This window comes from Chelon labrosus (genome assembly GCF_963514085.1).
Source record: "Chelon labrosus genome assembly, chromosome: 2".
In the NCBI taxonomy this organism is placed as follows: domain Eukaryota; kingdom Metazoa; phylum Chordata; class Actinopteri; order Mugiliformes; family Mugilidae; genus Chelon; species Chelon labrosus.
This window is the reverse complement of record NC_140338.1, coordinates 5,222,142-5,232,958: the sequence shown is the minus strand read 5'-3', so window position 1 is coordinate 5,232,958 and position 10,817 is coordinate 5,222,142. Positions and strand designations below refer to the sequence as shown.

The following is a 10,817-nucleotide window of genomic DNA, read 5'->3' as shown; positions in this document are numbered from 1 at the left end:
AAGAGTAAATGGAAAAAAAAGAGGATAAATAAAAGATGAAAGATTAAAATAAAAAAAGTGAGGCGACAAGGAACAGGGAGGTGGGGCTGAGGGAAGCAGAACGCGGTCGGAGACGCAAAGCGAAGAGGAGACGCCCAAAACAACAAGAAAACGGTGAGGTGAAGAAAAAAAAGGAAAAAACAAAAACAAGATGAAGAGGTAGCGCACACTGTGACCGAGAACTGGTGATGAGCAAAGACAAACAGGAGATGGAGGAGGAGCAGTGGAGCATGGGTAATGTGTTGGCAGCGGGGAGAGGGAGGGAGCGAGCAGAAGGCTTGTAAATGTTGGATGAGAGAAGTATACATGGCACCGTGACTCACTGGAGCTGCCCCAGCACTTGTGAGGGCAAGTGTTTTTTTTTTTTTTTTTACTCTCTCTCTCTCACACACACACACACACACACACACACACACACACACACACACACACACACACACACACACACATCCTTGTCTTTGTTGTATTGTAGGGACACCTGACCAGACGATGCATTGTGGGAACCACCTTTTCTGAGGGTTGTATAGCACTGAAAAAAATCATGTAGCATCCTGAAGGGGGCGTAAACACACATGTCACCTCAAATGATCAATCAGACAAAGTTGAGTTCCCAGACAAGACCAGGAACCGCTTTCTGAGGACTTGTCAGGTTTTAGCTACATGTGAGACCAATATATGCACACTTTCTGGTTTTTCTTCCATCATGAGTACCATTTAACAGTTTCAGGTTAAACTTACTACTGGGAATCACTTAACACCTTTGACTGCCAAGATGAGTGCTGTGCAGCCATAAATTTTGGTTTGGTAACAATTAATGAAAAATGTCAGGCAACATCAACAGACTCAGGCTTTTGGTTTAAATTCTTTGTCTTTATTTTCACTTTCCAGTAAACCAACCTGTTTTTGTTTATTAATTTATAAAATGAATTAATAAAAATAAAAATTACAACAAAGAAAAGTCACTGGCTCCACATTTTCTATGGCCAGGATAACTCGTATACCAAAATAATTGATTGACTAATCAAAAACTAAAGTTTGTGTGTTGGTTCTTAGTTTGTTCTTGCTCATAACAGTATATATATATATATATAACAAATTTCTGTTTTTAAGTGCTTCTTTTTGAGTTAAAGGAACTGTCGCTTTTTCCTGGAACACGACATGAAGTAATGAAGGACATCATGTACTTCTCAACAGCACGAATCTAACATAACAGAAATGTATCTGGTATAACAGCTTAACATAACAATGTTAAATGTCCTCTTTAAACTTTATGTTTTAGCGCTGTGATTCTATTCTTTATGTAGAATTTTATGGCCAGCCAATTTCTGTTTTGAAGTGCTTCTTTTTCGAGTTGAAGGCACTTATCACAGTCGCTTTTTCCTGGAACACGACATGAAGTAATGAAGGACATCATGTGCTTCTCAACAGCACGAATCTCCTCTTTTTCCCACATCCTTCGCTTGAAAGGTTGGCGACCTGTGAAAAGATAAACTCAAATAATATCAAATATTTCTGTATTGTCCAATGAAAATGTTACTGGAAAGACAAAAGTGTGTGTGATTGCTAGAACTGTAGTTTAGGAAAATCAAGAAGTGATGTGGAAGCAGTGCTGTGCATGGTAAGGACAAACAGGAATAAAAAGGTCTCTGAGTGGCAAGCTCATAATCACAGGTACACCAAAGCCACCTGCTTGCAATGTAGAATCAAGTTGCTACAAGAGTACATTGAGTCCCAAATATCACCCATTGCATGCAGCAGTTGCAGAGAGCTCTACTCCCCCTTACCAAAGCAAACACTGGACAGATGCAGCATATCCTCTGAGCATGCAGTACCTTTGAAGTAATTCTGGAGAATAATTAATTGTTTTGGACTTGGGATAATAACATATTTGCATAAAGCAAACTCTCTCATAATTAGTGTATTTAGCACAACATCAAATAGTTGGATACATTTTTATATATTATATATTTATATATTAAAATATTAAGAAGGTGTAACAATACACTACACAAATTAAAAGACTTGTCAGTTTTAAGAGGGCCATGCTGTGCAGATAGATCTTCACTATATCAAAACCTTAGTCTTGTCCAAAAACATTAAAGAACGGCAACTGGACTTGTAGAGTTTCTTGAAGACATTTCACCACTCAAACAAGTAGCTTATTCAGTTCTACAAGACAGGTGGGGAGCTGGGGAAATACTGATATTGAAAACTCCCCACACTGAAAACTACTGGGACAAATTGGATCCAGATGAAACCATCGTATCCTATGATGTTACTTAACTATTCCCATGTATTCCCACCACAGAAGTCACAAAAGTAGCAAGGGAAAGACTACTAAAGGATGACATCTCGGCCGATAGAACCAACCTCACTCTGCGTGAAAAGATATCTGAAAATGGAGAGGAGGAGAACAACAAGAGGAGGAACATTGTCATCCCCTATGTAGCTGGCGTATCGGAGAAACTCAGGAGGATATTGTTTTAGGAAGCACTGCATTCCTGTTAATTTCAAATCCAGTAACACACAGAGGTAGAAACTTGCTCGTGAGGAAACAATTCAGCAGTCCACCTATACCTCAAGGACTTTTGAAGACAACAATGTCCAAATTTTAGCCAGAGAAGAGAGATGGTTTGAAAGAGGCGTAAAGGAAGCCATCTATGTCAAACTGGAAAATCCTACACTGAACAAAGGAGGTGGACTGAGATATAATCTGCCATCAATTCACAATACAATCTCATGACAGGTAAGAATCTAGCCATTAACATACATCAGGCGTGTTTCTGATGGGTAACATCCACAGATGTTCCTATTTAAACCCCAACTTCCCACCAGTCCTTCAAAACTGAAGACACTACAAGTCCAGTTACCATTCTTTAACCTTTTTAGATATACCATAACATGACTGACTGAACCTTCACAAACCAATCATTTGTCTTGTTTTCAACAGAATAATTCTCTGTGAGAAATGAGTGAACATATTGTTTAGACATACTGGCAATAAAACATTGTGTCAACACTGGCAGAGACAACTGTCACAAATTTGATCTTAAAACTTTACCTCTTTCACTTTTTGTTGACTTGCGGTGACAGGGTGGTGGAGGTATCATGGTGTCTTTCTCTGGTGCTTCATTATGGCTCACATCTGGTATTGTGGTGTAGTTCTCTTCTCTCTGACTGGATGTAGCCTGTCTCTCTTTAAACAAGAAGAAACGTAATTACAAAGTTATCAGTTGAGATATAATAAAAAGTACTTCTTAATACATCTTAAAATATTTGAAGTGCTTCCCAGTAACCTCACAGGTGCTTAACAGTGCTGTGAGTATATATTTGATACTATGCAGCTGTATATAAATCAGCAATAAAACATTGCATCAACAATTTAGGGGCAAACAGTAACAAATCTTGAACTTAAAACTACCTCTTTCACTTTTTGATGACTTGTGGTGACAGGGTGGTGGAGGTGTCATGGTGTCTTTGTGTGGTGCTGCTTCATTATGGCTCACATCTGGTCTTATGGTCTTGTTCTGCTCTCTCTGACTGGATATGGCTTGGCTCTCTTTAAACAAGAAGAAAAATAATTACAAAGTTATTAATTGTGATGGAATTATTTCGTATTGTGGTTTTTATTACATCACTTATTTATTGATTTTCATCGCTATCAAAAATGTATTTATTCACAGCTGTGTTTATTCAGCTTTTAGTTATGGATGTGTCTAATCCATAGTAGTCTAATCATTAATAAGAAATTGGTTTCATGAGTTCGTGTATATTGAATACTATGTCCGCTGTATGCAAGAACGTTCTGATCAAGACAAAATAAATCAACTTATTTTTTTGTCCATTTGTAAGGGCGATGAACTTAATACGCAGTAAATTTTGTTATTTAACATAAATAACGGCTATTTCTGATAGATAACCAGATATAAGAGTAAATCGGCTGCTTGTTCTCAACAAAATAGTTATTTGCAATAATCTTAATAACATTTAACCTATTCTTGTGAGCAGGAATGAGTAAGAACTCTGATCAAGATCAGAACATACTTGATAGGGACATCCCTAGAGAAATTAATATCCTTCAGTCCATCATGGTGATAATAAAGACCATATAAAACTCTTACCTTGTGAACCTGACTCTAAAACATCCTCAGTATCACTGTCCAGGTGCACATTCTCTGTATGTTTGATGAGAGAAGGAATGAGAATGACTGTTAGTGAAGGCTAAATGCATTGCATTCATTTTTTACATACATCAACAATATAAGAGCCTTAGAAACACACAGTTTGCTTGTTGTTTCTTTTAAGCAGAAATGTGATGAAGATGAATAATTAATACCTTCAGGATCAATGTTGATGTCATCCAGAGTCTTTCCCTTGAATTCTGCCAGACGTCCCTTTTCAAGCGACATGAGGACTTTGCTAATTTTGGCAAGCTGGAGGGTGCCCTCAGGAAGTCTGTAGAACTGGCGATGCACTCTTATATCATGACCAAGAAAATCCGCTAACTGATCCAGTTCTGTATTACTGAGGTTGAGTACTTGAGACAAAGTTCCTGTTTGTTTGCGCAGTTTTGTAGAGGTGAGACTTTCTGGACTTTTTGCACCACAGGCCTTGGCAAAGTGTCGAAGGCAGTCAGACCCACGGTAGCAGGTAAGAGCAGATGGTCTTGCAAATAAGTATATGTTCTCCAGAGGAACCTCACATTCCTGCCGTTTGCTGACAAGCAGATCCAGTGCTTGCTGCATTGCTGGAGTCAAAAGCACAGGAACTTTTCTTCCCCTTTTTCCTCTTATCTCTACCCTCCTGAAGTGTTGACAGAGTTTCTTTTCTAGGTCAGAGAGGGCTAAATTCACATCTTCCAGAGGGTCAGATGGATTTTTTGACAGATATGCAGAAAGGGGCATTTTTGACACCTCCCCTGCTCTTCGTCGGTTAAACAAAATGACTTGAGTCAAAGTGATCTTTGCCAACTGTCCCCATGTCTGGGGGGATGTCTCTGTGGACAACTTGCTGTGAATATGTTGTTGCTGCTCATCTAAATAAGAATGAAGAGTCTGGACATCTTTCGTGAATGGGAGCAAAAGAGGGGCATTCCACTTTGATTCCTGAAGTGTTCTCAGTGATGCAGCTGATACCATTTCATTCCATCTGGTTTCATATACTTTGCGGAATGTACGAGCATCTTTCGCTGCACTGTAGTTGTTCAGCACATTTGCACGGCTCTCCACAAGCATTGAAATCTTTGTCAAACTATGTCCAAGTTTGAGAGCAAGACTTGGACGTGTGTATGTATTGGTTTCACTGTTATGGCCTGCCACTTGTTTCACTGCTTCCACAACATGCATGAAATTTGCAGGTTGGATGTGGTCTTGAATGGTCTTCAAAGGAGTGGTCTTCCTTGAGCATATCAAAAGTCTTCCCAGCTCTCGTAGTTTCTGACGAATGTATTCATGTTTGCCAACATCATATCCCAGTCTGTTATATAGATGCTCACCATATTCCAAGATACATACATCAGATTTGACTGCCGAATAAACATCATCTTGAACCATGTTATTTAGCAGTTTCCAAAATTCTGCTTTGACACCAGGTGGTGGTGGCGTCGCAAATGCACAGAGAGCCTGGACACGGGTCTTGCCAGGTTTTTTTGGAGCACCAGGCTTAAACTTGCAGATCATCATGTGCCGCCAAAGTAGTTTCTTCGCAAAAAAGCCTTGACAGTATATACAATGCAGGAAATTCTGCGCTTGGGAATCCTTTTTGGGCTGCTTGCGGGGAACAAGATCTCCCATGCCAGCATTTAGTACTTCGACATTGTGAGCAAAGTTTCCCCTATTTCTCAAATGTTCCAGGTGCATTCGTCTTTCCTTGGAGCCTTTTGGGAAGGACAGAGCTTGTACAACCTCAGGCTTGTTGTGATGAGCACGCTCTAGATGCCTTGCCATTTTTCCAACTCCCAACTTACAGTACAAGCAGTATTGCTTTTTGTTGTACATTCTTGACCCATCCTCCTTTTTACATACAGCAACTATGGAAAGTGAACCATCACATGAGGAAGAAGTACTATCAGGAAGATTCTGGACAAGAACCGCTTCTGAGTTTTCCAAAAGTTTTGGGGCTTCAGGTGTTCCAGGAGCCACTGTGTCTGTATGCCAGGATACACTGTTGGATGACTGCCTTTTATGTCTCACACTTGAGCTACCTTTTCTTAAGGGAGAGCGTCCTCTGTTAAGCCTCTGTTTTGATGAATCATCATTGAGTTCTGTTGTTGAGAGACAACTATCTCTGAAGTCATCCATTGTTCTTTCTAGGCATCCTAGCATGCGCTGATTCTGATGAACTGGCTCAATTACATCACTAGTGTCTGTACCATCAGAGTCATCACCACAAGTGTCAGGAACATATTCCTCTTCACTGTCATCTGAGCTTGGATCAAAAAGCTCATCTGAATCAAAATCCATCTGGTTGTGTATCTTAACAAAAGAAAACGTAAATGAAAATGAGCAAATTAATTGAATATTTACTTTGCACAATTTCTCACACTACCAGAAAATAAATGTTTCCCATATGCATCAGTGTTATCTCAACATTATGTGTGTTGTTTACCTGTATGCTTTTGGTCCTCCTCAGCCTTGGAATCAAATCTTGGTCTTCTTTGGAGAGGCTAGAATCAGAGTCAGAATTTGCATACGTAGCCTGGAGAGTCCAAAACAAATGTGGGCACTTAGAATTAAAAACATTTATAACATACAAAGGTGACAAAAATAAAGTCGAGTAAACCTGAAAATCCCCAAAAATGACATAATGGTACTTTAAATGACGGCTAATATTCACATGATTTCGGGATGAAATTTAATAAAGAAAAATGTAAACAATGTAGGATATTACATGCACTACGAAAACACTAGTAAAAAAAAGCTTGACTTCTGTGGCACCTGTCAAACATGATGTGTGTTCATGTTTAAAGGTAGACAAGACACAATAAATGTACTTAAACTGAGACAATATCAGTCAGTTAGCGGCATCCCCACAACAAGGATAGACCTGACAGGAGTGTGTAAGAGTGGGAGTGGTTACAACTGAACACTGCTCTTCTCAATCCACCTGGACCCCATGAAGTCACAAAACCCAGATTGTGATTTCATGGGGTCCAGGTGAAATCACACAACCCCTGGACCCCATGAAATCACAAAACCCAGATTGTAATTGACAGCATTCTTATGACTTAAGAGTTAAACCTCAAATAACCTCACCTCAGTATCTAATCAAACAGGAAATACTTTAGAAGTAGAAGTACACCAATGAAAACAATTCATGTAAAGTAGTACCTCTTCCTGGGACACTGCAAACTTCTGAGCATCCTGTCTTATGGTTGTGGAGATGTCAGCTTCAGTACACTCAGTGAGGGTTGATTGTTCTGCAGCCTGAAAAATGTGTTTCACATTACTATTGAGTAGTTGATCAGCAGTAACAATATTTCAGTCACACAAGACAACAGTCATGAGTGTAGAGCAGATATTGAAAAGTTTCCTGTATATGACTCAAAGTTCATAGGTTCAAGTCAGTTCTGACTTCTGTCATAGTGTATGTTGCCTGCTGTAGGACTGCAGGAACCATTAGACTTGGGAACAAGCAAGGGTGGTGCCTGGCAGAGGGAATTTAACCTATGACCAATATCTGGTATGTCTAGTAGAGATCAAACTGTGCTTGACTTCAGTGGCACCTGTCATACATGATGTGTGTTCATGTTTAAAGGTAGACAAGACACAATAAATGTACTTAAACTGAGACAATATCAGTCAGTTAGCGGCGTCCCCACAACAAGGATAGACCTGAAAGGAGTAAGTAAGAGTGGGAGTGGTTACAACTGAACACTGCTCTTCTCAATCCACCTGGACCCCATAAAGTCACAAAACCCAGACTGCGATTTCATGGGGTCCAGGTGAAATCACACAACCCCTGGACCCCATGAAATCACAAAACCCAGATTGTAATTGACAGCATTCTTATGACTTCAGAGATACACCTCAAATAACCTCACCTCAGTATCTAATCAAACAGGAAATACTTTAGAAGTACAAATAAACAAATGAAAACAATTAATGTAAAGTAGTACCTCTTTCTGGGACACTGCAGACTTCTGAGCATCCTGTCTTATGGTTGTGGAGATGTCAGCTTCAGTACACTCAGTGAGGGTTGATTGTTCTGCAGCCTGAAAAATGTGTTTCACATTACTATTGAGTAGTTGATCAGCAGTAACAATATTTCAATCCAACAACAGTAACCATAAGCAGTCACACAAGACAACATTAATGACTTTAGAGCAGATATTGAAAAGTTTCCTGTATATGACTCAAAGTTCATAGGTTCAAGTCGGTTCTGACTTCTGTCATAGTGTATGTTGCCTGCTGTAGGACTGCAGGAACCATTAGACTTGGGAACAAGCAAGGGTGGTGCCTGGCAGAGGGAATTTAACCTATGACCAATATCTGGTATGTCTAGTAGAGATCAAACTGTGCTTGACTTCAGTGGCACCTGTCATACATGATGTGTGTTCATGTTTAAAGGTAGACAAGACACAATAAGTGTACTTAAACTGAGACAATATCAGTCAGTTAGCGGCGTCCCCACAACAAGGATAGACCTGACAGGAGTGTGTAAGAGTGGGAGTGGTTACAACTGAACACTGCTCTTCTCAATCCACCTGGACTCCATAAAGTCACAAAACCCAGACTGTGATTTCATGGGGTCCAGGTGAAATCACACAACCCCTGGACCCCATGAAATCACAAAACCCAGATTGTAATTGACAGCATTCTTATGACTTAAGAGTTAAACCTCAAATAACCTCACCTCAGTATCTAATCAAACAGGAAATACTTTAGAAGTAGAAGTACACCAATGAAAACAATCAATGTAAAGTAGTACCTCTTCCTGGGACACTGCAGACTTCTGAGCATCCTGTCTTATGGTTGTGGAGATGTCAGCTTCAGTACACTCAGTGAGGGTTGATTGTTCTGCAGCCTGAAAAATGTGTTTCACATTACTATTGAGTAGTTGATCAGCAGTAACAATATTTCAGTCCAACAACAGTAACCATAAGCAGTCACACAAGACAACAGTCATGAGTGTAGAGCAGATATTGAAAAGTTTCCTGTATATGACTCAAAGTTCATAGGTTCAAGTCAGTTCTGACTTCTGTCATAGTGTATGTTGCCTGCTGTAGGACTGCAGGAACCATTAGACTTGGGAACAAGCAAGGGTGGTGCCTGGCAGAGGGATTTTAACCTATGACCAATATCTGGTATGTCTCGTAGAGATGAAACTGTGCTTGACTTCAGTGGCACCTGTCATACATGATGTGTGTTCATGTTTAAAGGTAGACAAGACACAATAAGTGTACTTAAACTGAGACAATATCAGTCAGTTAGCGGCGTCCCCACAACAAGGATAGACCTGACAGGAGTGTGTAAGAGTGGGAGTGGTTACAACTGAACACTGCTCTTCTCAATCCACCTGGACCCCATGAAGTCACAAAACCCAGACTGTGATTTCATGGGGTCCAGGTGAAATCACACAACCCCTGGACCCCATGAAATCACAAAACCCAGATTGTAATTGACAGCATTCTTATGACTTCAGAGATACACCTCAAATAACCTCACCTCAGTATCTAATCAAACAGGAAATACTTTAGAAGTACAAATAAACAAATGAAAACAATCAATGTAAAGTAGTACCTCTTCCTGGGACACTGCAGACTTCTGAGCATCCTGTCTTATGGTTGTGGAGATGTCAGCTTCAGTACACTCAGTGAGGGTTGATTGTTCTGCAGCCTGAAAAATGTGTTTCACATTACTATTGAGTAGTTGATCAGCAGTAACAATATTTCAATCCAACAACAGTAACCATAAGCAGTCACACAAGACAACATTAATGACTTTAGAGCAGATATTGAAAGGTTTCCTGTATATGACTCAAAGTTTATAGGTTCAAGTCGGTTCTGACTTCTGTCATAGTGTATGTTGCCTGCTGTAGGACTGCAGGAACCATTAGACTTGGGAACAAGCAAGGGTGGTGCCTGGCAGAGGGAATTTAACCTATGACCAATATCTGGCATGTCTAGTAGAGATCAAACTGTGCTTGACTTCAGTGGCACCTGTCATACATGATGTGTGTTCATGTTTAAAGGTAGACGAGACACAATAAGTGTACTTAAACTGAGACAATATCAGTCAGTTAGCGGCGTCCCCACAACAAGGATAGACCTGACAGGAGTGTGTAAGAGTGGGAGTGGTTACAACTGAACACTGCTCTTCTCAATCCACCTGGACCCCATAAAGTCACAAAACCCAGACTGTGATTTCATGGGGTCCAGGTGAAATCACACAACCCCTGGACCCCATGAAATCACAAAACCCAGATTGTAATTGACGGCATTCTTATGACCTAAGAGTTAAACCTCAAATAACCTCACCTCAGTATCTAATCAAACAGGAAATACTTTAGAAGTAGAAGTACACCAATGAAAACAATCAATGTAAAGTAGTACCTCTTCCTGGGACACTGCAGACTTCTGAGCATCCTGTCTTATGGTTGTGGAGATGTCAGCTTCAGTACACTCAGTGAGGGTTGATTGTTCTGCAGCCTGAAAAATGTGTTTCACATTACTATTGAGTAGTTGATCAGCAGTAACAATATTTCAGTCACACAAGACAACAGTCATGAGTGTAGAGCAGATATTGAAAAGTTTCCTGTATATGACTCAAAGTTCACAG

The 10,817-nt window shown here is 40.0% G+C and overlaps 1 protein-coding gene across 1 annotated transcript; it reads right to left on the bottom strand.

The window, feature by feature from the left end:
- Positions 1-462: 462 nt before the first annotated feature.
- LOC311497545 (uncharacterized protein) lies at positions 463-6,194 on the bottom strand. Its single transcript, XM_084557859.1, has 5 exons — positions 4,376-6,194; positions 4,161-4,214; positions 3,461-3,598; positions 3,101-3,235; positions 463-1,515 (listed from the first exon to the last, which is right to left on the bottom strand). Exons 1-5 carry the CDS (start codon positions 6,033-6,035, stop codon positions 1,301-1,303), a joined length of 2,202 nt encoding a protein of 733 aa, XP_084413985.1. The 5' UTR covers positions 6,036-6,194; the 3' UTR covers positions 463-1,300.
- Between the last annotated feature and the right edge of the window lie 4,623 nt (positions 6,195-10,817).

Bases quoted from the DNA above. Each gene is read 5' to 3' on its own strand.
- LOC311497545 (XM_084557859.1), bottom strand. From the start codon at position 6,035: ATGTACAACAAAAAGCAATACTGCTTGTACTGTAAGTTGGGAGTTGGA. The intron at 4,215-4,375 runs GTATTAATTATT...TCAAACATACAG, and splicing joins CATCAACATTGATCCTGAAG to AGAATGTGCACCTGGACAGT. The intron at 3,599-4,160 runs GTAAGAGTTTTA...TCTTGTTTAAAG, and splicing joins TTTAGAGTCAGGTTCACAAG to AGAGCCAAGCCATATCCAGT.